At 38.5% G+C, this 27,671-nt stretch overlaps 1 protein-coding gene across 1 annotated transcript in view; it reads right to left on the bottom strand.

Moving 5' to 3' along the window:
- CRYBG1 (crystallin beta-gamma domain containing 1) overlaps nt 1-26,708 on the bottom strand; it is a 54,303-nt gene extending 27,595 nt beyond the window's left edge. The window contains exons 1-12 of the mRNA XM_045010192.1: nt 25,222-26,708; nt 15,770-17,150; nt 15,495-15,671; nt 12,661-12,708; nt 12,435-12,553; nt 8,784-8,946; nt 7,662-7,801; nt 5,288-5,414; nt 4,955-4,990; nt 4,391-4,548; nt 3,513-3,639; nt 3,280-3,425 (exon numbers count right to left, since the gene is read on the bottom strand). Coding sequence (XP_044866127.1) covers nt 3,280-3,425; nt 3,513-3,639; nt 4,391-4,548; nt 4,955-4,990; nt 5,288-5,414; nt 7,662-7,801; nt 8,784-8,946; nt 12,435-12,553; nt 12,661-12,708; nt 15,495-15,671; nt 15,770-17,150; nt 25,222-25,985 — 3,386 coding nt within the window. The 5' untranslated portion in view covers nt 25,986-26,708. The remainder of the gene's footprint in view (nt 1-3,279; nt 3,426-3,512; nt 3,640-4,390; nt 4,549-4,954; nt 4,991-5,287; nt 5,415-7,661; nt 7,802-8,783; nt 8,947-12,434; nt 12,554-12,660; nt 12,709-15,494; nt 15,672-15,769; nt 17,151-25,221) is intronic.
- Between the last annotated feature and the right edge of the window lie 963 nt (nt 26,709-27,671).

Here is a 27,671-nt window from a genome sequence, read left to right as displayed (position 1 = left end):
AGAAGCCCCTTTTCCTCAGCCCAGGCGGAGCAGCACCCACCCTGCCTCCCCTTGAGGGGGCAAAATACCAGGTTTGGTCAGGACCTGCTGTGGGCTTCGCGCTAGCTGCTTCTTTCTAGGGGGGCTGGAAAGGAATTTTTCCCTCATCACCAGATCGGCCTAGGTGTAGTAGGGGGTTTTCACCATCCCCACAGTCGGTTCCAGGGGGACTTTGTCAGGGTGAGTAGGGAAGTTAGGCTATGATGTTGCAACTCATTATAGAAGTGTGGGGAAGATGTCTAGTGCAGATGCTCCACAGGGAAGGGACAGAGTGACCAGATAAATGGCTTGGTAAAGGACTTAAAAAGGAGATATTTGTTAAAGGAGTGGAGTGGGAGAGGGGACTTAAGGGCTCCCATGTCTGGTATGGCAGGGAGCCAACCCTTTCTCTTATAGTCCATCTTAACCCTTGTTTGGGGGAGAAATGGTAAGGTCCCAACAATGGGTTGGCTGAAGGACAAGGATGGAAAAAGATGGGAGCTGGCAGAAGCCCCCAAGGTAGATAGTGAATGAACATAGAGCTACCTGCACTGTACCCTTTTATCTGCCGGGTAGTCCCAGACATCGAATAATAGAGTTGCGGCCTGATTAAAATCATATCAAGTGTTTCCTGACATTCTCTCGGTATAGCTGGACAATGGGGTCTTTGGTTACAGATTCAAATTTGGAAGGGGTTCTTGACCGAAAGCTGTTACCATTTACTGTCTGTTCAGTGGCCTATGTGAAATGAAATGGTAGCTTTGCATTCTTAGTGGGCAAACGTCCCTGTCTTTGCAATTAACACCTTAGTCTGCTGTCTCAACGAATATATTAAGGATTAAATGGGCCTGGAGACTGAACAGCACACTCTTCAATTAAATGGTGTGGTTCTTCCAGGTTTTCAGATCTCAGGCAAATGAGTAAACGTGTGTGGAGCTTGTACTGCCGCTGCCCAGCTGTAAGAGGTCTGCGGGGTACGACAAGCTGACTTTCCAAAGCAAGTAAATTCAGCAGCTTTCATGGACCCCGTATTTCAGCACCTTATACACCACCACCATAAAACAACTGATTTTTTTTGGCAAGGGAAGAATTACAATCTGTTTTCCCAAATACATACCTAACACTTTACAGAACAAATATTCATTCCAAATATGGCTTGGTTTACTGAACGTTATTTTTTATAAACATTTCTGCAATGTCCTTCTGAAATATTAATACTTTAGCAGTTTAAAGAATCCTTTGGACACCATATATCTTATATGAAAAAATATGAAACACTACAAAAATAGTATGATAGTCCTTTGGTAAGAGCCCATGCTACCTGAATTAACTGTTCATTAGTAGGAAGCATTTATTTAAAAGAACGGAACATGGAGGGGAGAGATTGCAGGAGGAGGTGGCAGCAACTAGACACGATAAAAAAAAAATTGACTTATAGCTGTCCCTGCCAACCCATAATCCTTCACTTAAAGTCTTCACATCTGAGGTCAACAATATTTTTCCCCAATAAAATATGAGTAATAAAAATGGTCAGAAGCTAAAAATCAGGAGTCCCTTCTTTATTGTAACAGAGATCAGACATGCTGTCCCAATGGTTGTGTAGAGGCTGAGATAGGAGGTTTTCACCCTTCTCCAGGTTACGGTGGGAGGAGACTGCCTCCCATCTTACTTCCCTGTGTACCCAAGAGTACAAAAGGCGCTCAGTGGATGCAAAGACTGCCATGTAAAAAGGGCTCCCTTAGGAACAATGTTTGCAGCTAAGTCAGTGAGTATGAACCTGCAGCCCTTACTCCTGCAAAACTCGCACTGAAATATCAAAAGGAGCTCTGCCTTCATAAAGACAGTGCAGGGTGAGGTTTAGGGTGGGGTCCTTCAATGAGAGATAGCTAAATGTTGTGGAGGGAGAATCAAGCACCAATGTGTCTGAAATTCCTTCAGTGCTATCACTCACATTAATTCTGTGCATCTTGGAACATGCTGCCTAACACTTGTCTGTCTTTCCAAAACAAACTGCTGTAGAAAATACTAGTCCTAGCAAGGGTTTAGCCTGAAGGTCTCATCACAGAGCAATTATATCTTAAGAGGAAACTTTGGTTCAAAGTATCATTCTGTACTAGCAAAAAAGAAAAAAAAAGCACATAAATCCTAATGCAATTTTTATTTTATTTTATTCTCACTTAGCAACTAAAATCAAAATATTTTACTTAAGATATCAAAATGGATCTAACCCTCCCTACAGTTACATGTGATCAGACTGAGTACGAGGATGTTTAGAATTTGTCATGCTACTTGTTGGGCTCAGAAGCCTCATAAGGAAAATCCTCCCTGTAGCGAGCCCCAGTGAAAAATAAATGGAAAAGGTGAGGAAAAGTAGCAACTCAGTGAAACAAGCTAGAGTCGGGCTTTTACATATGCCACTGGAAGTACCACATGCTTCTAAATCTTCAAGCATGCATTCACTAACAGATGATTTAGCTACTAGTCTCATTTTAGTGACAATATAAGATGAACTCATTATGTAGCATCACAAAATTAAGTTGAGTCCTCTAAGGACTATATGAATATGTTTGATAAGGATTCATAATAATTTGAATTGCAAGTAGATACATTTACCTTACGGATACCATAAAGAAAAACAAAATCCCAACTGAACAGGATATTTCCCAACAAAAATAAAATATTCACTATGAAAAAGTATCCTGTTCCAAAGACGCCCTAAAAAACACAAATATATCATGGCCCACATCACAACCTCACACAAATGCCTTCCAAGTATTTATCCTCACAACACATCTGTGAACTTGGTAAATATTATCCCCCATTTTTCAGATAGGGAACTGAGGGAAAAAGTGATTACACAATTTGCCTCAGGTAAAACACATGAAATTTTGGTCAGAATAGCAAATTAGTCCCAGAGCAATTCTGCTGTTTAACAGCTTAAAAAATTCTACAACGGCATCCTATTATGTATTCTCTGATGAACAGCTAATTTACAGACATTCATCATTTGCAAATCAATAGGCCAGTGTTTCCTAAGAACATTCCCTCTTGTTACAGGAAGAAAATAAATTTCATAGTACATTTATTTACAAACAGCCACATTCTTCTTTGTTCTGTGCAATCACAGATAGGGAATTATATTCCCATAAGGATTTCATCACAGATATTAAAAGCAGAGAGCAGTAAAACATTAAATTATTTGCTAATTTATTCTAAAAAGAATCACTAACAAGGAAAAATGTAATTAAGAATATCACTTACACTCCACTTAAAACATGTATGGATTGTGTCCTCAGTCCATATCCAGTGTCTCTCAAATTGGAAATAATTCCTAATACATTAATACTGGAACCTTTAGTCCCAAAGTCTTTTTCACTGTACATTATCATGTGTGGGTTTGTGAAATCCTGTTGAAGCAAACAAAAATAAAGGAAAATGTAATAAAACGTTTCACTGCACTCAAGTAGCAAATATTAGATCTTCTTGGAACTTACACCTAGAATAGGTTGCAGCGACTGAAGCTCTTCACTGTAACCACCCCAATCTTTCCATTCCTGGTACGCGCCTTCTTCCAGCAAATATTGATGACCTGCAAATCCTGGTTTCTCGTAAGCAACCCAACTAAATATTGGATGGGGGAAAAAAGCACATGAGAATGGAACCTTGCCACTAAACACAGAGCTGAATTTATCCCATAATCCTTCAAAACAGCAATAATATTGAGCTAAGACAGGTGAATTCTTTTTAAAAATATAAGGAACTCCTGAACTTTGGCCCTGTTGAAAGGAAGCTGTCTTTTTAATCAACCCAGACGGAAAAGGGATAAGTGAGATAAAATCTGAATAAAATAAAACCTTTTCCTAGGATAGATGAAATGAGGAGCCTTAGGTTCAAAGTCACCACAGGGTGACTGTTTGCTTGGCACACCAAAGAGGGAGGCTCCCTTGTTCTCAGGGTGTACATGTGCAGTACCTAGCTTAGGTTAGAGAAGCCGGTGGTGCTGCTCTAACCTACACCGGCTGGCGGAGTGCATTTGCCTCCTTTTTACTTATGGTGGAAATGGGGTAAGGTGGCAGCACAGGTGCTGGGCGCACTAGCCCTGCACTAGCCAAGAGCTCCCCACACCAGGGGAAATCTCACCTAGCCAGATCTGGCTGCTGTGTGATGACAGAGCGCCACTAGAGGTCTAGAATGTACCGCAGAATCTGGTTATTTGCATTGATCTAATCAATGAAATAGCTATGAGGACGAAGGCAGCAACTGTACATTGAATCTTATCTAGTGCACTTTCCGACACTATGGTGTTATTATTTGCAACAGCCTTTCCTTTATTCTGCAATTAGAACTGTTTGTGGCATTTTCCTCTACTTACACTCCTTCCAACACTTTTATGGACCCCACTGATATAAGTGGCAGTGTCTTATTTTCTCCAGATTCTTCTTTTTGCTTTTCTTCCTCCACAAGAGTGAGTATTTCTGATTCCAGTTTCATGTGTTTCCCTTTGAAGAAAGGCTTCTCGTAAATGATTACCTGTAGCAAAGATGAGATAAAGTGGCAGTTACTGAAAAAGTGCATTAGTTACAAGTTTTGACAGCAGATTGACTTTAGGTCCATAGCACAAAATGAACGAAGGATTAGACTACGAAACTAATATGTGGGTCTCTATACTGGCTCAGGAGTCTGCTCTAATATTTATTATCCAGTCACTGTATAAGTGAGTGCTGTGCCATCATACTCCTAATTAGTGACTGGTAATCAGATATGACAAAAGTTGCAGTATCACTGTGTTTCAGCACCATGCATACACAGCCCAGCCACCATACCAGTACTCATTACATCACCACGGTAAATGAGTGTGTGGGTGTTTGGTTGCCACATTTAAAAGAGCTGGTCTCATAGTGATTAAATTAAATGTAATATATCAATTGGTTTTTACCTTTGGTTCTTCAATGGATTCAACTTTGCGGCCACCCTAAAAAAAATTACAAAAATAAAAACATACATACATATGTAAATTTATTACAAACAAAACTATTTTACAAAAAAAACAGTCTTCTTTAAGATGACTTTTTTCAAAGTCCACAATATCAAAGTCAAGAAGATTAAACGCTGATGGGTGCAGTTAAGAATAAGAGTCCAAAGACCTTTAAACAGCACTGTATACTACTTTGAAAGTCATTAAATATGATGTTTTATAGTTTATTTTTGTGAATCTTGCAGAGTCGTGTGACACTAATGTTATTGTTAACATAAGCTCTAATCATTTTACCATTTTCAAGGGTCTCAAGGACCTAATGTATGCTTCCTTCTTCTCCCAAAATGATAAGTTAGCATATTCACCAGGCTCCAACATTAAAGGGATTCCCTGGAAACCAGGTTCTTCAAAAATTAGCCATCTAGATTAAGATGAAAAAAACTTAAATAGTTCAGTGTTTCTGAATTACAACAAACATCAATGTCATGCTCAGACAGTATCTTACAACAGAGGCCATTACCCATTAAAAGAAAGTAAATATAGGACCACATTTATCATCATGCCACCAGCCCGAGAACAGGTATGTTAGCACACACTTCTATGACTGTGCAGTCCAGTCTGGTCTGCTCTGGTCTTCTCCTGTAGACATAGCTACCACCTCTCGGGGAGGTGGATTAACTATGCTAACAGGAGAGCTCTCTCCCACCAGTGTAGAAGTGTCTTCATGTAAATGCTACAGGGGTGTAGCTGTACCAGTGCAACTGTACTGATGCAGCGTTTTAAGTGTAGACCTGCCCTCCCAATGGTTCTATGCTTGTTTGCAGGATTAGGGCCTAAGGAATTTTCACAATAGTTAACACATGTTTGGGGATTTGACCCTGTGTTGGGTAACAGGAGTTTCAGACAATGACTGAAGCCTATATTATTGTCTATTTATTGGAGACATATTTTTGTATTTAAAAATAGATTTCATGGGTACAGAATTGATTTTTTTTAAGTGAGTTAAAGAAGATCCTCACCAACCTAGAGCCAGATTCAATGCAAACGCTATCCAGCTTTCATGACATATCAGACAACTGCAGATTTTTTGTTTGTTTTTTGGTTTGGTTGGTTTTATTTTCCTCACTATTAATTAAAAAGTTCAAATAGCTCAGAATTAAGACCCGAGTATTTTCACAATCAGCAGTTTCTTGGTTCCAGGCACAAAGTAGCCTTCCAGAATTTTGCCACACAGGACAAGTGCACTGATTAGTGAATGTTTTGTGGCACAGAGGAGTTCTTTCCCAGTAAATGCAAACTGCTGATAACTGAGAAAATTTGGCTATTTGGGTCTTTATATCTTTCCCAAAGTAGAGTCTCTACACTGTTAGATTTGTCTCTGCTTTATTGCATCCTCTTTAACACCTGGCATAAAAAGAATACAGCACAGATTGACCTTCTTGTTGTCCATTATTTGCATTTTTATAAAACCATTAATCACTCTCAGATAGTCTAAATGCAAGGCTTAGAAGGATGCTTCCCCAAATTAGGTGGCACATACTAACTTTGATATTTTAATACAGTTGCTGAAATATGACTAAAACTCTGGTCTTGCTATGCTGCTGAAAGATCAAAACCATTACATGCCATTATTTAGTGGCATGTTTAGGGCACAGCTGGTTCGAAAATGGTCCCTCCCCCAAGGAAAATTTCAACTGTTCAAGGTTTACAGGGTTTTATTTTTGTGAACACCAATAACTTTTGGCTAAAAACCATTATGGGAACTGTAGTCCAGTTGGTGAAGCCAGCCTTTACAGCAGAATTCTGGCATGAGGCACAACAATGGCATTTCCAAATAAAAACTTTGTTTGGTTTTTTTTGATGAAAAGTCAAAATTTTGCACAGAAAATTAAATTGTTTTTGAGAAAATGCTCATTTAGTTGAAAGCCAGATTTTCCACCCAAAGCAGTTTTGAGGGGAAATTTTTTATCATAGTTTAACCCGTAAAGTCATGACCCATAAGTGTTAAAGATAATGAATAAATCTCTTTAGTTAGCGTCAACTTTGTTTTAGATTCCAGTACTTCATTTGTCCACAAAAGGTACAACATGGGCAGCAGTATTATAAATGTGTGACCACACTTCCCTACCAATGTGTTTCAGTCCTAAAGTCAGAGTTCAGAAACTCAATCCTTGCCTTCTCACTGGGTTTACTGAAGAAACTGAACTTATTGGCAGAAATCTCTCCATATAGGGCTGTCTTTCTTATGTGAAATTGATACTAATTAACATGGGGACCACAGCAGGTGACCCTATTAAAATGGGGTTGCGACCCACTTTTGGGTCCTGACCAACAGTTTGAGAACAGCTGGCTTAGTATTTATACGTAGGATAGCCTTTCAAACAGATATTCTTTTAGTGCAGTGGTTTTCAACACTTTTTCATTTGTGGACTCCTAAGAAAATGTCAAATGGAGGTACGGACCCTTTTGGAAATCTTCGGCATAATCTGCAGACCCACAGGGGTTCACAGACCACAGGTTGAAAACAACTGTTTTAGTGAGTGACCACATCACACTAAGTGACCAGAAGTAAAACTGTATGTTTGCATGTCTGACAGCTATAACCAACAATTTTAAAATAAATTCCTTTTATATCAGTACATATACACACATAAAACTATATACTTACATGCCCCAATGTACTTTTATAGAACAAGTCTTCTGTGTTGTGCCAAATATACCAGTTTCCTCAGTGTCATCAAAAAATGAAGTTACAATTCCCAGTCCTTCTGGTCCTGTATACAGGTCAATTTGGCAAACCCTGTAATCCTGGAAAAATGGTAATTCTGTAATTGTAGCATCATTTTTTATTGTTCTTATATAATTTATTGTAACTAAATCAGTTTTTAAAACACTTCTGCTGTTCATAAGCCATTTAGCCTATTCTATCTCAGTTACAGCTATATGGATGCCCGTAAGTGAAATGTGGTGTGGTTGGTGGTTTTTCCACTCTCTGTGTGTTAAAATCTCTCTCAATTATTCTCAAATCTAACTTTTCATTCCTGACTTTTCTGATACCTGTGCAGGCATGCATCTCCCTTGGTCTCTTCTATATTTTGTCTAATTAAATATGAGGATAACACTACAGAGAAAGTTCTTTAACAGAACCCTAATTTTTTTAAAAGCCTATTTACAAATCAGGCATGCCTCCTTTTCCCTTTCAAATATTGTTACAGCTTATAGCCTATTTTGGCAACCTTCAAATGGCAAGACTTCTGAATGATATGTTAACACACACACAATAAGTTGTGTATGCTAATACCGTGTACATGAAAACCCACAATTTGTGTGGCTATAGATATTTGTTAATTCAAATCTGGGTTTGTGGGTGTGCACTAGAATGTGTGTAAATTGAGTGCACACAAAAAAAATGTATGTTAGATCCCATGTACTTACTGAACTTTGGAGATTTTATTTTTAATCAATTTGAAAGGCTTACACTGCATTTTAAATTTCTACTATGTTTTGAGGGATTAAATAATGATAAATATCAAGGAATAGGGTTTCCTTTCTCCCCCATCATACTAGTACTATCAGAGTTGCTACTGCAATACACCACCAATTATTTTATTAACAACCCACAGAACCATTGCATAAGCTCAAATGTGTCTCAAATACCCATACTTTAAGTAATTATATGTTTGGTGTGTTAATAAATCAGTTTCTTGACATCAGAATTATTTATGCCAATAGAGGAAACAAACTCTGAAAAATATTTAAGAATTGAACAAAAATAGATGATATTACTTGCCTTTACTACGTGTTTAATTGAACCAATCACTGCGGGCTTAGCTGAGTTATATTCATCTTTCTCTTCAGAAGTATTTTCATCCCAAATATTAGTGAATTCCAGTTCTCCTTCCTCCAGAGGAATAGAGGGTCCTTCAAAATTTGGTTTCTCATATAGAATCCAGCTAAAGAACAGAAAAGTTTCCCCTTCATACTTTCATGATGACATTTTAACTAATCATGATTTTCTAAAAGATATGCTCTAGTTCAACAACAGCTATTGGACTTGAAGCAAGAATTAATTCAGAGAAGTCATATGTCCTGGGTTATGCAGGAGATCAGACTAGATTATTCCTTCTGGCCTGATAACTATGATATAGTCTCATTAGTATAGAGATTTATACATAATGCTGCCCACACTTTTTAAGTCCAAATGGGTTATGTACAAAAACCTTTTCCCCAAAATATAAAACATTGCCCATGAAAAAGTAATTTAGTAAATGTAAAGCAGCCAAGAAACCAGGGTGGATAAAAATCAATGATTTTTTTTTAATTTAAATCAGCTTTTTAAGGAAAAACCTATCTAAAGATAATTTTAATTAAGATGCATTATAGCTCACAGATAACTCATCATGGAATAGGGATTATAAATTCTAATTCTATAGTATGAGACAATATATTCATGTAATGTTTAAGAAAAGTTTTGTAAATGAGTTCCAATAGTTCATGGATTAGGGACCCAATTTTATGGGGTTCCAGGGGCTTCTGTATAGATTATATAGATTAGTCTTTCTATCTACCCAATGGGACTCAGTGCTAAACCTAGAACAGGGGTCGGCAACCTTTCAGAAGTGGTGTGCCGAGTCTTCATTTATTCACTCTAATTTAAGGTTTCACGTGCCAGTAATACATTTTAACATTTTTAGAAGGTCTCTTTCTATAAGTCTATAATATATAACTAAACTATTGTTGTATGTAAAGTAAATAAGGTTTTTAAAATGTTTAAGAAGCTAAATTTAAAATTAAATTAAAATGCAGAGCCCCCCGGACTGGTGGCCAGGACCCGGGCAGTGTGAGTGCCACTGAAAATCAGCTCGCGTGCCGCCTTCGGCACACGTGCCATAGGTTGCCTATCCCTGATCTAGAAGATACCATCAGAAATGCTTAGTTTTGCAGTTCTCAAACTGTGGATTTGTGTCTCCAGAGATAACATGTAAAAATGTTTTTAAATAAACAATATAATATATAGAGGTGAGAAATAACAGACCTCAACCATATTGTCCCTCTGCAAATTTGTGTACACAGAGTCAATCCCTTACCTCTCTCTAAAAGTATAAAGTTTCAAAAAGTTCAATGAACAGAAGATTGTTGGGGGCGGAATAGATCTGGAGAAGGAGAAGAAGTCTGGAGATAAATGTGAGAAGGGAGGGACAGGCAGTAGAAACACAAGTAACTGTTTGAGCAGCATATTCCAGAAGTCTTGAGGTCTTTGAGTGTAGCCTTCATTGATTTGAGATCTATCATACCATTCTCTCACTAGAAGGGAAAACCTATAATGGCAGCAGGCCATAAAAGAGACCCAGTTTGCATCTCATCTGTCTCTGAGTTGTGAAGAATATGTATTAAGGTTATAACAACCAACAAGAATGCACTTTTATGTAGAAATCCATGATTAAATCGAGTCTTCCTGATTAGTGATTTAAATCAATTTGATTTAAATCAAATCCACCCTGCATGAAACACGAGTTTTCTATCATGCTGGGCTGCATTTACCAATTCTCCACTTAATAAAAGCTTCTAATAAAGCATCTTATCTAAGAGACAGAAATCTGGAGTAGAAACTGTTTATACTTCCCTACCTCTACAATCCCATACCCTTAAGCATCAGCTTCCTATTGCAGTCTTGCTTAACTAAGCTATGATATGTGCTATCCTAACATTTACAGTTAAAAACCATGATGCTTTCTATAATTAACTGTTTAATAAAATGTTAATGCAATCTTCAGTCTGTCTTAAATAATCAAATGCAAAGAAATGCACATCATACTATTATGCCTAGGCAAAGCTGAGGCACGAAAACAATGTGATCTTAAATAAATATACTAAATACCAAGACACAACAGGAGTAATAGTTAAGAAAGGACAGAAGCATTAACTCTGAAATTCTTTCCCAAAACAACTGATCAACTGGAGATAGTAAATACACCAAAAGTTGCTGACATGCAAGTTACTGTCCAGTGTTCGTGTTTAATGTTCTTTTAAAAATACAAATACCTACTGGTGGCATTGCAATTTCATTAGAAAGTGCTTGACACTTTTATATTGGTGCAATCTGGAATGGTAAGAATACTTGCTTTAACACAACACTTTCTAGGCTCACACCTAATCCCAGAACTTGTCTGAACCTCTAACTATGTGAAAAGATGCATTTTATTGTCAAACTCCTCACAACATCAATTTGGTAATAAAATATAATGAAGCAATAGGATCTGATGGGATATGAAGCTTCTGTCTAATAAAGCCACACTTACCATAAGGCGTGTTGTGAGGCATGAGGACAAAGGCTGAGTGTCTTCTATCATAGTGTGTGATGATATAGACAGAGTGATCATTTACTGAAGTTATTGCAAAAGGATTTGGTTAAGAGAAAAAATTTTTGTAGAGGAAATTCAAAGTGCTTTCTGTTGGTTTCCAGGACTCCACATCATGGCTACACTATATCACTGTGGTGTAGGTTTTTTTAATGAACAATGAGATAGCATATGCAAAAGTAGTTATGTAGAAAGGGATATTAAAATGAAAAAAGGAGGACTGCATGAATTTTATAGCAGAGTTATAAAAGCCTTTGGGCAGTTTATTTGGTAATTAGTCCAATGTGTAAACTAAAGTATGCAAATTAGATTGCTTTTCAACACAGATTAGTGGTGTAGAAGTTGACAAAAAAAAATCTGTAACTTGTGAATTCCACGTATGTGACATCAAAAACAGCTACATCTATTGAAGAATTTGTTAATGAAAAAATATTGCATCTTGGCTGTTAGTGTGCCAAGTATCCATCTGGGAAACTTTAAGCAGACTGAGTTTTAACCTCTCACCTACAGTATGCCCCCTTGAGGAAACAAAGATTTAAGAGAAATGCACACAGATTTTTAACTGAAATGATGTCACCATGATCATGCTTTACTATGATAACGCGCCCCCCCGCCCTCCCCGAATACTGCAATTCACTCCAGCCAGGCAGACTCTTGCACGCTCTTGGAACCCCAGCTGCCTACAGTTAATTCCATGCTACATATCATTGGCCTCAACAGGGCTCTGGTGGGTGCAGAGGTCTGCCTTCAGGGACATGTAAAGACCCTGTCTATTCTGGAACAGCAATCACGTTTGCTAAAACAGTTGCATATATGGTATAAAAGCAGCTCAGGCTAACCCAGTTGGCTGGACAATGGCCACAGTTTAGAGTTTAGAAGCCATGTACTAGCTTAGGAAGGGTCTAACATTAGAACACTGTTTCTTGATTTGGTTTGGCCAAAATATAATGAACAATCAAAATATGGTTAAATTGACAGAGTTGAAATAGTACTGCAATGAAGTTACAAAGTGGTTCTGCTCCCTTTGTTCCTAGCCTCATGGATATGGGGCAAAATCACATGGAGAAAAATTCCCATCTTACCATCCTCGGATGACTTTAACTAAAATCACTGATGACAGCACCCAAGAGCTGCAATCCAAAACATCATTAAAAACTTCTATACCATTCTTGTGAGAGTTTGATTCAGTATATATCACCATCTGTATTAAAACAAACAAAAAAACACCACAGGAGAATTATATATCACCATTTGTAATCTAACAGGAAATAGTAGTCTGTAACAAAAACCAGAAAATATAAACCTTACCTTGCCAGGTCTGGGATTGATTTTATTTTGGCTGTTTCCTGAAAATGCCTGATAGAGAGGGGAGAAAAAAATATGAATAGATATTTACAAGAGTGTGTCATTTTTCCATTACAAAAACAGTAAAATAATTGTGTTCTCATTTGGTATTATTTAAATTGATTTTAATTTTATTTCAAATTTCTCCTACTGTAGACCACTCTGTCACATGTACACAAATGTTATACTAGTTAAAGTGTTGCCTGTGGACCAGGTACCCTTGAAAATCCTGCTGCCCAGCTTTCCAGATTTTCCAAAGGTGTTCTCACAGACCACTTAGAAAATTGGGGTCGTACTGGAATTACAGAAGTATGTGAATTCAATAAAGTGTAAAATGTTTTTTGTATAGAGATACCATGGAAAAAATGCAACAAAAACTATTTTTTAAAAAGCATATACAAATATTGGAAAGATTAGATATGCTGGCATATAAAAATATACATTTAAAATAATCAGCACAATCAATTTTCTTATGGACATCTTTTAGTTATAAATGTGGATTTATAAAATTACAAGAATGTGACAACACGAGTAGACTAAACAAAAATATGCCAGACAAAACAGTCAAAGTACAATGAGTTAGAAAACATACAATTTTAAAAGCAAACGTTTTAAACCAATGTTGAACTAAGTGATAGAGAATATGCAATAAAGCTGGGATTATATATTGTGTTTCTAAAAAATAGAAGAAAACGTTAACATTTTTATTTATTTATATTGCACTAGTACCTATGGACCAAGACCCCATCATCTTCAGCAGTGGATAAAGAACAAAAAGACATTCCCTGCCCCAAGGAGTTTACAATCTAAATAAGAGACAACACACCACAGATGGATACCAACAGACTGCAAGTGCAAGGAAAAAATGGGACAATGCTGGTGAGCATGACAGGCATTGGTCTCAAAACACCAGCTGCCTAATGATGGCTCATTTTTTATAGGCATCATCGTAATGAGTTGAGACTACTACTGCAGGACTGGTTTTCTAGCTTCTGATTAAATTCCAGTCAGCACTTGCCCAGTTTTTTAAGGTAACTGTTTGTTGCTGTCCTTATATTCCTTTCCTTTATGCTGCTTATTAACTTTACTATCAAGCTTAGTCAAGAGAACATGTACAATAGGTCCACTTCATACAAATAAAACAATTGTCTCTTCCTCTCCTAAGGAAGATAAAGTAAAAAAGGCCCCAGTCTTGCAAAGGGAGATGTATGGAGTCCTATGAAATCCATAGGAGTCAGTTTCATCTTTTTGCAGGATCAGGACCCTATGCTTGTCAAAAACATTCCATTTAACCCAAGGGCAACAGAATAAACATGGATGGGTACGTAACCATTGAACTATCTTTAGTCATTGAGCTTCACAATTTATTTTTGAAATCATGCCATTAGAAAAGATCAGAGCAAGAGCCCCTTCTCTTCACAGTAAAAGCAGCAAAGAGTCCTGTGGCACCTTATAGACTAACAGACGTTTTGGAGCATGAGCTTTCGTGGGTGAATACCCACTTCGTCACAAATTTGATTTCAAAAATAAATTGAAACATTTGACAAAAGTCTCAACTCTGATGGAAAGAACATGCAACCTTAATAGTGCAGGACAGGGCTTTCTGTTTCCTTGAGGAGGAAAAAACAACAACACAGCCTTCCAAATGTCCCAACCTACTATTTTTTTAAAAAAAGATTAAGCACTGTGGTGGATACACCAAAGAGAGCAGAAAAATTATTCAGTTTACAGAAAACCAAGAAGTACTTCTCAATTCTCCCTCAATTCTATACACCATTTTGAGGGGATTATTAAATTTGGGAGCTCACAGCTCTGCTACTCTCCTTTTTTCCTACCACCTACTGAATGTACTTTGCCTTTTTGATATTGGTGGGGAATATTTTTGAACGTTAGAAGTCTGTAGATGGTGGAGGGTAGCTCAGTGGTTTGAGCATTGGCCTGCTAAACCCAGGCTTGTGAGTTCAATCCTTGAGGGGGCCATTTGGGGGAACTGGGGTAAAAATCTGGGGATTGGTCCTGCTCTGAGCAGCAGGTTGGATTAGATGACCTCCTGAGGTCCCTAACATTCTATGATTCTATAGAAATAGCTGTACATTTATTCATAGTTCAGACAGAAGTAATGTGAGTTGATCCTAACATGTAGTGCAACAGAACATTACTGAGGGAAAAAGCAGGTCTGCCCTTAAATTAACTTTAAAAATCAAGTTAATATTCTGTGTGAATACTTCCCATGAACACCCATTCTGTGAACAGACAAAAGGACTTCAATATCCAGGGTTATTAATCAAGCATCTTTCACCAGGCCATTTTTAAAGTCTCCTTAAAAATTATGACTACTGCCCTAAATACAAGGAGTACAGAGGAAAAGTTAAGGAAGCCTGACCCATTATCTCTGCAGCAGTGAAATGGCCCTGTGTCTTGTTGGGGAGAGAAGCAGTGAATATCAATAGGAAGTGTATGTCTTCAAAAGTCTACAGAATTGGGCAAGAAAACAGAAAATGTTCTATTGATCTACAGAAGTAAATCAGAACAAGCTTTATTTTAAAAAAGGGAAACTGAGGATTCATAACAGAATGTCTAGTGTTTGATTATTAAGATTCCTAGGATAAGGACACATTGTAGAATCATCAATAAGGGCTACACACACAATATAATTTCCATATTTACCCACTCTTTTAAACTCACAATTTATGTACTTCACTACTTGGAAGGAAAAACAAGTCAAATTGTGTGTACTGAAGATAACATGAAAGCTGAAGAACTTTTCCAACCAGTTAGAAGAACTGCATCGTACTCACCTCTCCGTCTAGAAAGCCAGAAGGGATATTTGGTTCATATGAGCTAGACTTTAACAAGCTTGAGAAATTTTTGTCAGTGCTTCCATAGTTTGGCATTTGTGAATTTAGTTCTTCTTTTGCATCTCCTGTTTGCAAATATTTTTCCATGTAATTTGGAACTTTTAAACCTGAAAGAGACTGAATTGCAAAATCAAAATGAAAGAGTTTGTTTTGTGTTTTAGCAGCCAAGCAGGGTTTCATAAGGTTTAATTTTCTGAATTATTTAGTTTTATTACCTCAGATTTTTGAGGCATGTCAAATGGTCTGGCTGCATCAAGTTGTGAAGAAGGCATCCCTGAGGAGTCAGTTGCGAAAGTTGTTGTGATAGTATTTACTGAGGTTACAGAGGGAGTAAACACCTTTCCTTTAACTGTAGATGACAGCAAGCTTGAGAAGACAGCGCTTTTTTCCAGACGGGACCTCTTAATTTCACCATCCGTACTATCCCTGTTCTGCATTTTAAGTTGTAGGGCTGGTGCTAGATCTTGTGTTTTTCCTCTCTTTATTCCCAAACCCAATATAAATACATTGGGATCAAATACTTTCTCTAAGTTGTCTTCATGAATTGGAGGCATTGCAAAATGGGGTGCAGGGGAATTTGGAAGCTTTGGCCTTTTCTTCTTCTGGGGTATGCAAACTGAGCTGTCTAGATTTTTGATAGTTTCAGTAAACTTTTTCATGTCAGAAGGGGAATCAGAAATACTCTCATCTTTACAAGGAGAAATATTACCAGTGTTACTTGGGCTTTGCTGAGTATTAGTAATATTTTGCTCTAATGTCTCTATGTTTTCTAAATTGCCTTTGTTAGACTGCATGTTTGTAGAGATTGGTTCTCCTGTTTCTGTCTTTTTGCCTTCATTTTGTATCTGAAAAAGCACATTCTGCCCCAATTCTGATTCTTTGGAAACTACATCAGATTTTAGGGGACATTTATCATCTTTACAAGGAGATGAGATTTCTATGTTTGATAACAGTATTTTTTCGTCACTTTGGTGGGATTTTGAGCTTGCATTAATTGCTCTATTAGCATTATCTTTTAAGATTTCATTTTTGTTGGAGTCTTGTACAGAAATTATAGGTAACAAACTGTCTTTATTAATAGTGGTAGGTTCTACATCTGCTTGTCTTAAAGAGCAACCATTAGCATCTGCTTTGCTTGTTTGGTTAAACAGCGATCCTGCAACTTTTCCTTTCTTAAGTTCTGCTGCCTTTTCAACCTCCTCATTACCTAACGTTCCTACTTGAGAACCTTCTTCAGGTTTGGCCTTTATTTCTGCTGAGCCTTCTTTCACCCATGATACATTTTCAGGTAACTTCTGGTGATTGTTTTGCTTATTAATTATTTTATCAGTTTGTTCATATTCCTGGGGTTGTTTTCCAAATTTCAGCTTTGCTCTACCAACAAATGTATTTGATACAGTGTTATTTTTCAAAGCAGGGACATCAGAGGGTCGCTGGCGCTGATTAGCACGTTTATTTTCAAACAAGGAAATTTTGTTGGCAATGCTGCTGTTAATTTTATTAACTGGCTTTTCAAGAGAATCGTGTTCATTTTCTAGGTCTTCAAGACTTTTAGGAGCTTTAAAATTCAGTTCTACATTCTTGGGTTTGGCAGGACTGCAAGAAGCACAGTGAAAGTTATTTTGCAATGTATTCTTAAGTTGAATCATTGTACTAATTTAAAAATAAGAAATAAAACACAGTTTCATAACAATATATTTTTCCAGTATCAATATTCAGTTTAAGTTACAATATTCCAAAAGGATTTCATAAAAAGAAAGGAATAATAAGTGTGCTACCAACAGTAACCCAAAGTCAGGAACAATGTATTTCACAATGTCAAACATAGGGTTGGCCATTTGGCTGGTCCCAAACTAGCTGACTAGTCAAATATTATTCAAACAACATCAGATATGGTCACATATTTGAAAGCACTGATTTATTATAATATTAACCAAAAAGAGTAAGACTTTATGATCTTTAATAGGCTTAGCCTTAGACAGGTACTTAATTACTTAATTACAAAAAACAAGTTATTTAACAGAGTTAATTTAATTCGGGGAAAAAAATGAGAAACGCAACGAAATGAAGTTCTGAAAAAGGCAAGAATGGCATTATGATGCAATGAAAAAGATAGGCAGACATCTACATCAGGGCATTCTTGCTGGAATATTGGACGATATTTGACCATGGTCAACTAATACAGTCAACTGATATTATTTGACTAGCTTACCAAACTTAGAAACATACCCACACACACTCACACACAAAGTTCCTAACAATATTTCGTAGATAAACACAGTGTATCAGATAGCCAAACACTGCAGAGGATTTCAACTATTTACATATCTCAAAAGTCAAAGTTTAACAGTGGAGACAATTTATTGAATTCTTTTTTATGTCAGATACATTTTTAGTGTAAACCGAGGTGGGCTTTTGAAGAATTAATTTATTTCACTATTTTCCTTTTTAAACTTGGAATACATTGAAAGAGTTCCATTTTCAGCCAACCTTTTTTAAAATTTGAAATCAACCAAAATTATTACTTGATATCCAACATCATATTTTCTGATTTATTTCTCCTGTAAATATACCTGTTAAATTGGGTAGTAAGAAACATTTTCTCCCAATTATGAATTTTGTTTGATAACAAAACTTTTCAGACTTCACTGTAAATTAACTTCTGTTTCTAAACGCAAGATGACGAATTTGCAAGGCCAGATTCTGAGCTGTGCTTCTTAGGAGGTGCAGCCTGGGCAGTCAGGAGCAATGGCTTTATATCACCTTTCTGACTCCCAAATTCTTGGTTGTTCCAAGGCCCCTTGATTATGTTGAACTTTCTCTGGGGCTGGTCTAATTCATGGAAGCTTCACTCAGCTGTCTATGGGCCATCCTGCAGCCCAGAACAGCCAGAGCAGAGTGCTCTGGTCACACTCCATCCAATGCACTCTACATAAGGGACTCCAAAGGAGATGGGATAGGGCTGTTATGCTGGCAAGGAACCTCTTCGCAAAATAGAGGAGGGTGGGGAGAGAAGGAATTCCTGGCAGGGCAGGGGGAAATGTCTGTTTTCAGACCCTTTTATGCTGCAGGAACAATGTAAACAGGACAGAACACAGTAAAGAATTAGGGCATAAATCTTCAAAACTTGTCAGAGTGGTATATTAAAAGTGTTAACTGACCCATTCTCCCCTCAATGATTGTGATCTGTTCCCTAAACATTACAGGGAGTTACACGCATGCACTGATGAGAGAACACATAGTGTGTGTAAATGCACTACATGAAGTCTGGCGATTGTGGGAGATCACCAATCAGCTCCCAGCAGGCTCTTAAAAAAAAAAAAAAAAAAAAAAGAGACAGGTGAAGTCTATACAGTAACTCCTCACTTAACGTTGTAGTTATATTCCTGAAAAATGCGACTTTAAGTGAAATGATGTTAAGCAAATCCAATTTCCCCATAAGAATTAATGTAAGTGTGTGTGGGGGGGTTAGGTTCCAGGGCAATTTCCCCTACTCTGCAAACACCAGGGGCGGGAGGCTCAACCCTCAGCCTGCCCACTCCACCCCTTCCCCCAAGCCTCCACCCTTAACCCACCTCCTCCCCCCTTTACTTCGCATGCTACATCCTGGCTCCTCCCCCCTCCCTTATAAATGCCACAAACCAGCTGATTGCCACATTCAGGAGGCAAGGGAGGGAGGAGGCGTGCCGAGTCCTCGCTCCTCCCCCCCTCCCTCCTACCCGGGGCAATCAGATGGCTTGCCGCATTTGGGAGGCAGGGGGAGCCTGCACACCGAGTCCTTGCTCCTCCCTCCTGCCTCCAAAATGCTGCAAGCCAGCTGACTGCCGCAGGCAGGAGGTGGGGAGCGAAGGGGGAAGGCGCTGATCTGTGGGGTCTGCCAGCGGGTGGGAGGCACGGGGGGGCATAGGAAGGCTGCCAGCTGTGGAGAAAGCAGGCAGCTAAACAAGGTAAGAGTGGAGGATTGCACAACTTTAAATGAGTATGTTCCCTAATTGATCAGCAACGTAACAACGAAACAATGTTAAGCGGGACGACTTTAAGTGAGGAGTTACTGTACATGATCGGCTGGCATACACTCATGCTTATCTGTTTGGATAGAATACTATTCACTAAATTGAATAGGAATTGACATAGGTGGGAGTACAAATGAGTTTATGTGGACAGCCTATATAGCACAGCAAATGTCATCTCTTTTGTAAGATGTCCCTCTACCAACACAGGCATACTGATGACAGAAACTTGTTCAAATATGATCACAACTAGAAGGTACGTAAGTTTCATCACTGTAGACTCAGACTCTAAGGCCAGAAGGGACCATCGTGATCATCTAGTCTGACCTCCTGCTCAATGCAGGCCACAGAACCTCACCCACCCACTCCTGTAATAGACCCCTAATCTCTGGCTGAGTTACTGAGTCCTCAAATCATGATTTAAAAACGTAAAATTACAGAGAATCTGCCATTTACACTTGTTTTAAACCTGCAAGTCACCAATGCCCCATGCTGTACAGGAAGGTAAAAACCCCACAGGGTCCCTGCCAATCTGACCCAGGGGAAAATTCCTTCCTGACCCGAAATACAGCAATCAGTCAGAGCCTGAGCACGTGGGCAAGACCCACCAGAAAGATACCTGGGTTAGAATTCTCTGTAGTAACTCAGAGCCCTTCCCATCTAGTGTCCCATCACTGGCTGGTGGAAATATTTGCTACTAGCAGTTGAAGGCTGCCTACATGCCATTGTAGGCAGCCTCATCATAGGGATGATGAGAGGGAGGGATAGTTCAGTGGTTTGAGCATGGGCCTGCTAAACTCACGGTTGTGAGTTCAATCTTTGAGGGGGCAATTTGGGAAGTTAGTTGGGGACTGATCCTGCTTTGAGCAGGGGGCTGGACTAGATGACCTCCTGAGGTCCCTTCCAACCCTAATAATCTATGATCCTCTCCATAAACTTATCAAGCTCAGTCTTGAAGCCAGTTAGGTGTTTTGCCCCCACTGCTCCCCTTGGAAGGCTGTTCCAGACGTTCATTCCTCTGATGGTTAGAAACCTTCATCTAATTTCAAGCCTAAACTTGTTGATGGCCAGTTTATATCTATTTATTCTGGCACTTAACTTAAATAACTCTGCTCCCTCGCTGCTATTTATCCCTTTGATGTATTTATAGAGAGCAATCATATCTCCCCTCAGCCTTCTTTTGGTTAGGCTAAACAAGCCAAGCTCTTTGAGTCTCCTTTCATAAGGTTTTCCATTCTTCATATAATCCTAGTAGCCCTAGTAGAACATTTGGCAAGCAGAGAAAAGAAACTGTTAAAACTTAGGGACCATTCTAACTGCCCCCTAGGCAGACTGTATTTCAGCAAGAACAAACTGAAACCATGAAAACCATGTCTATGGGGCTTGTCTATGGTTACAGCACTGCAGTGGTGGCGCCGCTGTAGCGTTTAGTGAAGATGCCACCTACGTTGACAGGAGAGGTTCTCCCACCAGCATAGGGAGTCCACCTCCGAGAGGAGACAGCTATGTCAACAGAAGCCCTCATACAGCTTCATAAGCAAGATTCTCCAGATATTTAGGGCTTGTCTATACTGCAAATTAAAAACCTGCCGCTGGCTGGATCTGTGGGGCTGTTTAATTGCTGTGTAGACTTCTGGGCTCAGGATGCAGCTTGAGCTCTAGGACCCACCTATCTCGCTGGATCCTAGAGCCTGGGCTTGGACACTGCAATTAAAAAGCCCCACAGCCCGAGTCAGCTGTCATGGGCCAGCCGTGGGTGTCTAATTGCAATACAGACATACTGTTAGACACAGTTTTTTGCTTGCCTATAGCTAGTGTTTCTTAAACTTTTGAAAGCTGAGTTCTCGTTCAGGAAAAGGAAACCAATTGTGCCCTCACCTCCTGCAATTGTTGAAAGATATATACATTAAAATTAGTCTTACATGTCCCCCTCCCCGGACAGTCCTTCACTCTCACCACCCTACACTTTGGGCACTTCTGGTGTAGCGTTCATAATATGATCCTTCCGTTCCTTTCTTACATGCTTTGACAAGCACTCAGTTTTAACATTTAAAGTATTATTAAGCAAATATGAGTTAGCACCCATTGAAATAAACAAGGCAGTTAACTCCTCACAGGTATAATTGCAGGCTCACTTCAATTCAGGCAAATACCACTGCCTCAGTTAACTTTCAAAATGTGAAGCATGTGTTTCTTCACAGCAACAGGTAGAAACCTCTCTTTTAAAAAATGAAAACAGACTCTGCCAAATAATTAAGAGGTCTGTCAGGGCACCCCACATCTGAACTTTTGAGAACCCATTCCCCCAAAGAGGGATGTTCTACGCTTTGGGAAATGCTGCCTTAAAACATGAGGCACCAGTTAAGGTATACTTTGTACACCTCTACCCCGCTATAATGCGACCCGATATAACACGGGTTCGCATATAGTGCGGTAGCAGTGGGGCTCTGGTGGCGCTTTAAAGGGTCCGGGGCTCCGGCTGCTGCGGGGAGCCCCAGGCCCTTTAAATCACCGCTGGAGCCCTGCCACCGCTACCCCGGGGTTGCGGCAGCGGAGCTCAGTCGGCGATTTAAACGGCCTGGGCTCCTCGCATGTGGCCAGAGCCCGGAGCTCTTTAAATCACCGCCGGAGCCCTGCCGCTGCTACCCCAGGGCTGCGGCAGCGGAGCTCTGGGGTCGATTTAAAGGACCTGGAGCTCCCCACGGCTGGAGCCCTGGGCTCTTTAAATCACCACTGCAGCCCTGCCACCGCTACCCCATTTAACGGCATTTCACCTATAACGCGGTAGGGATTTTTGGCTCCCCATGAACGCGTTATATCGAGGTAGAGGTGTATTAAATTGAACAAACAATGCCATACGTAGCAAAGGTAAAAAAACCAAAACACCTGGCTCATTGTTGGTGTACTTGAAATATATTCTTATGTGGGGAAGAGTGGAAGATAGATTATCCATCTATCAAGTAAACCTGCCTCCTACACTCATTCAAGTCTGGTTAATTCATGCAATTCACTAAGCAGTGCAACTCAGCCTGCAATTCACTAAACCTGCAAACTGTCTGCTCACCAAGTGTGAGCAGGTATAATGCCTGGTCTACACTAGGAAATTAAGTTGGTATAATTACGTTGCTCAAGGGTGTGAAAAATCCACACCCCTGAGTGATGCAGTTAAACTGACCTAAACCCCCATGTAGACAGCACTAGGCTGATGGGAGAATTCTCTTGTCAACCTAGCTACCGCCTCTTGGGAAAGTGGACTACCTACCCTGACAGGAGAAGCCCTCCCATCGACATAAGCAGCGTCTTCTTTGAAGTGCTACAGCAGCACACTACAGTGTTTTAAGTGTAGACAAGCCCTAAGATAAATACTGGTGGATTCCCCTTTAAAGATGACATACTGTCTACAACGTAGCAGTCAGCTGAAGCAAGCAGTTAGAACTCCCCCAGTTTAGCCATATAAGGAAGGTGACTCAAATAGGCAACATACGGCAAAAACGACAAGCTTCACAAATTACACTGATGCCAGAACATCAGAGACTGACACAAGCAAAACAAAATTGTGTGATCACAGACCTGGCTAATTTAACAAATGGACACAAATGCAGGCAGCTACAAACCAATGTTTGAACATCACCTGTGATAACTGAGGCCAAGACTTGCATTAAGAATATCAAATAGTTGCAAGCCTCAGGTCTTATGCTTCCTTCAGAGCTATTGTGATGTAGTATCATCCTAAATTTAGCCATAACTTCATTAATGGTAGACTCAGGTCACTTGGGCCTCAAATTATAGCACCTTTAAAAAGGTGCAATAATAGAATAAGGAAAGTATCCTAGATTTTAAATATCCATATTTTGTAATGTGTGGAGGTGGGTGGGGTGGGGTGAGGGAGGTTAGCTACCCTTGTTTGCCAAAACAATTTAAAAGACAAAAAATACTATCACTACTTGTATGAAACTGTCAAATGAAAAAAACAACCCACAAATGTTTTTGCTATCTGTAATGCTTCTATAGCAGCATTTAACTATTCCCAGATCTCTGTGCATAATGGTGTAAAAGCAAGCATGTTTTGGCATTATAAAAAACAACTATATTGCTAAGGTTTAGTTTCATTTGATAGGTCAGGGGAAGGTGAATGTGTGAAAATAACTGGGGTTAGTCAAATAGAAAGGGATAAAAAGTAAACATTTTTAAAAAAATACTTCATGTCTTATTAACTTTTAAAACTAAAAACACAGCCCTCTGAGCTATCCAAGGTAAATTTCTTCTTCTGTCTAATGTAGTGTGTGGGGAAAAAAGTCTCTTTGTAATGAGATTGCCAATCTTTTTTTCCATTACACAGCAGTTTGATACACACCTAGTTTTACAATTTGCATGTTCTGATTGGAACATTTTCAAATTATGACCTGATGAATCTCATCTGGTATCTTAACTAAGTCAGCTGCCTATATAAAGTGTGACATTCACTTGACAGATGCTGTTACAGTAGTGTATAACTAACAACAGTAGTCAACAATCTCACTATAAGGCCATGTCTATACTATCGCTTATGTCGGCAAAACGTATGTCAATCAGGGGTATGAAAAAAAACAAACACCCTCCTGCGCGACGTATGCCAGTGGTAGTGTGCACAGTGCTGTTGGTGGGAGAGCATCTCCTGCCAACACAGTTACCGTTGCTCGTTGGGGGTGATTTTATTATGTTGACAGGAGAGCTCTCTCCTGTCAGCATAGAGCAGCTACACGAGAGATCTTACAGTGGTGCAGCTGCATCGATACAACCATGCCACTGTAAACTTTCTAGTGTAGACACAGCTTAAGAAGCACAAGAGAATCAATCTTGCAGGCTATTGAGCATGTCCTACAAGACACTGAGCACCTCTGATGTCACTAGAAGTTAATGAGAGTGGCAGGTGTACCATACATCACAAAAATTAGGCCTTAGGTCAGATAGCTCAGGTTATTCATTCAGCAAACCTGAACATTTATCGATTAGTAAGCGCACTCATCCCTATCACCAAGTTTCAATCAACAATAACCAAGACAAGGTGTTTCATTACCCTGCTTTTTAATGTCAGGGTCAAATTCTGACAGTAAGCATTGTAGGAGATATTTTATTTTTCAACACCTTGAATTCAAATTAAGCATCCATCTAACCGTAGATTTTGCTTTTCTGTTGCTCTGATACAAGAGTGACTGTCACTTCATAATATAATATGGGGCACTGTCAACTTGACTTTTACTTTTTATACTGACACTTTTAAAAATTCCACTTTTTGACAGTACAATTTTTAAACAGGATTGTTTTTTCAGCTCTCCAGCTGATGTTTATAAAGGTCTTTCACGCAAAGGAGAAACTAAATGACTATACAGTAGCACACAGTGAAACGGACTACACGCAAAGTTTTCGAAAACACAAAGAAAAACTGAAAAAATACCATTTTAGTAATTTTTTTAAAGTAATCCTTAAGTGCTACTTATTACTATGGTCCATACAAAATTTGATAGAAATGCATGATTTTCAAATTCTCAGTGTCATTTTTAACTGAGAATAATCTAGATATTTAGATAGATATTTAATAAGTGCTATATGAAAATGGATTGATTTTGTCAAGGTAAAAGCTACAATGAGCAGTCAAATTAAAGTATAAAATTACTTACAGGCTAATTTTTGTTGTAACTGTAGATCTGGAAACATCCAAACATAAATTTCTCAGCTTTATGCTATCTAAATCGGAATTTGCTTGTTTTTCGGTGGATTTGCCTAGCTCTCCATTCTGAATCCCTTCAGTACGCAAGAGAGCTCTTCCCTCAGAGCTATTTACACGTTTTGCTGCCTTGGGTTCAGTTTTACTTTCAGAAAGTAAAGAAATAGTGTTCTCTGTGTCACTGGGAGAGGAAACTTTGGAGGTTTCTGCTTTGTTTTCACTAGTAGGTGCAGATACCGCTCCCTTTTCCAATGAAGTACTTTTTGTTGTTGGGTTACCTTCTGTTGCTGACATAGGTTGTATAAACTGCTTTTTCGGTAAAGAATCTTTTACCGGACTCTTCAAACTAGTGGGAGAAATAGGGACTGCATCAGACTGATTCTTTTTAAATGATCTTCTCCTGAAAGGGGATGAAGTTGGGACATGCTGTTTGCTTTTCTCAGATTCGGTTTTAGGCAGTCCCTTGTGGTTAGATCCGATTTTTAAGTCCTGGTTACTCAAGGTAGAAGAGTTCCGTTCAGAAGTTTGTTGAGGAGATTTAATTTTTCTTTCTGAGTTGGTTATCTTTTCTGAAACCACATCAGAAGGAACATCACCAAAAGCAGAATCTTCTTTTGCAGTATTCTCAGTCTGATTTCTCTCTCCATTTAAAGTCTCACTAGATGACTGAGATTTTCTCCTCTTTCCAGATCTCCTAGTAACAGATTTTTTATCCATTGTGTCTGTGTCACCCCAAACTTCTCCTGATAGAAAAGTCACAGATTCATTAAAAGGTGTTTCATCTGTTTTACTAAGATAGATATCTAATGTTAGAACTCTAGCAGGATGTCCATGCTCAGCTGATTTGGATTTCAAACTGTGTGGCAATTCCTTTGATGCTGCATACTCAGGTTGTGCAGATCCTTGCACATTCACTAGTGGTTTATGATTTAATATGTTCTTTTCTAAGTCTTCACTAGATAAATTATTCAAACTTCTGATGAAATCTGGTGTTGTGGAATTAGTAATGTCTACAATAGGCTCTTCTTTTAGTTCCAATGTCTCCACTGTAAGGTCACTTTCAGAGAATGTGTTTTTTATTGTTTCGGTGCTACTGTTCCAATCAGGTGACCACTCAATATCAGAAAAGACTTCCTTGCCACTCCATGCTGTAATAATATCGTGACGCAAAGGTGTTATTTTCTCACAATATTCTTGTGTCTCTGCAAGATCATTGCAACATTCTTCTTTCTTTAGGTCTTCACTATCTATTGATTTCAGTGAAGCTGTATCCTTATAAGGAGAAACTGATTTCCCACTTTTAATATTTGGACTTGTAGAGGGTTCTAGTGAATTTTTGGCATTTTTTCTCCGCCCTGTACTAAACAAATTTCCAAGCTTTCCCAATACTGGTTTCTTTTTGTTCTCTTCTTTGGAAGACTCTGGAGACTGTGTTTTGGACTAAACAAAATCAGGAAGAAAAAAAAAAGTTTGATAATGTGAAGGTATTTCTTCAAACATATTATTAATAAACATTTATATGTTCCAAGAGGTAGCAAAGGGGAACTAAACTGTTTATTAAACAATAGGTCTTCTTAGAAAAGAAATGCTTTACTTTGGTTGTATATATTGTTATACAATTCTTTTCTAATTACACACATCTTGCTTTAAATTTTATTGGTAATACAAGTCTCAAATCTTCAAATACTTGTGCACGCACTTTCAGTTTGTTCATCAACATGAAGATAGGTCCATAGCTTTTTATGTCTGAAGTGATTTATTTCCATAGCAATTTTGCAAAGGAAGTTTAAGTTATTACAGAGGAAAAATATTACCAGCTGTGTTACACTGTGGACCAAAATCTGCCCTCTATTAAAATAGTGCCAGACCATTGAGTTCAATGCATATTAGTATAAGTGACCGAGGGCAGAATTTAACCCTATGAGTTAAATTTTACCCTATAACTTCAAATTAACCTGTCAAACAGGAAATAAGTTATCTAGGGAATACTAGTATATTTACAATATCTGTCAGTAAGTTACAAAGAATATAAACACTTTAAAAAGCAGGCGTAATGCACTGGAAAATCTTCAGCAATCAAAATATAACAAACATTTTAAATAATATTTCCTGTCTAAAGTGATTAGTGCTATACAAATCAATTTTGTTTGCTGAAAAATTAGAGCAAAACAAACAAAGACCCTTTCACAATATTAACATAGTCTAAATCTTTTCACAGTAAATTGTGTACATTTTATTTTTAAACAGACTAATATTTTCTTTATACCTAGCATTGGAAGGATTAGATTTTTTATCAGTAAATGTTGATAAACATTTATTTCCCCATACACAAACAAGCTGATGAAAATATTTCCATCAATAATCAAAGTTTACAGATAGCAGTTTTTCTTATTTTTGCCTGCT

Source organism: Mauremys mutica, chromosome 3, assembly GCF_020497125.1.
Source record: "Mauremys mutica isolate MM-2020 ecotype Southern chromosome 3, ASM2049712v1, whole genome shotgun sequence".
NCBI lineage: Eukaryota > Metazoa > Chordata > Testudines > Geoemydidae > Mauremys > Mauremys mutica.
This window is presented reverse-complemented; position numbering and strand designations above follow the sequence as displayed.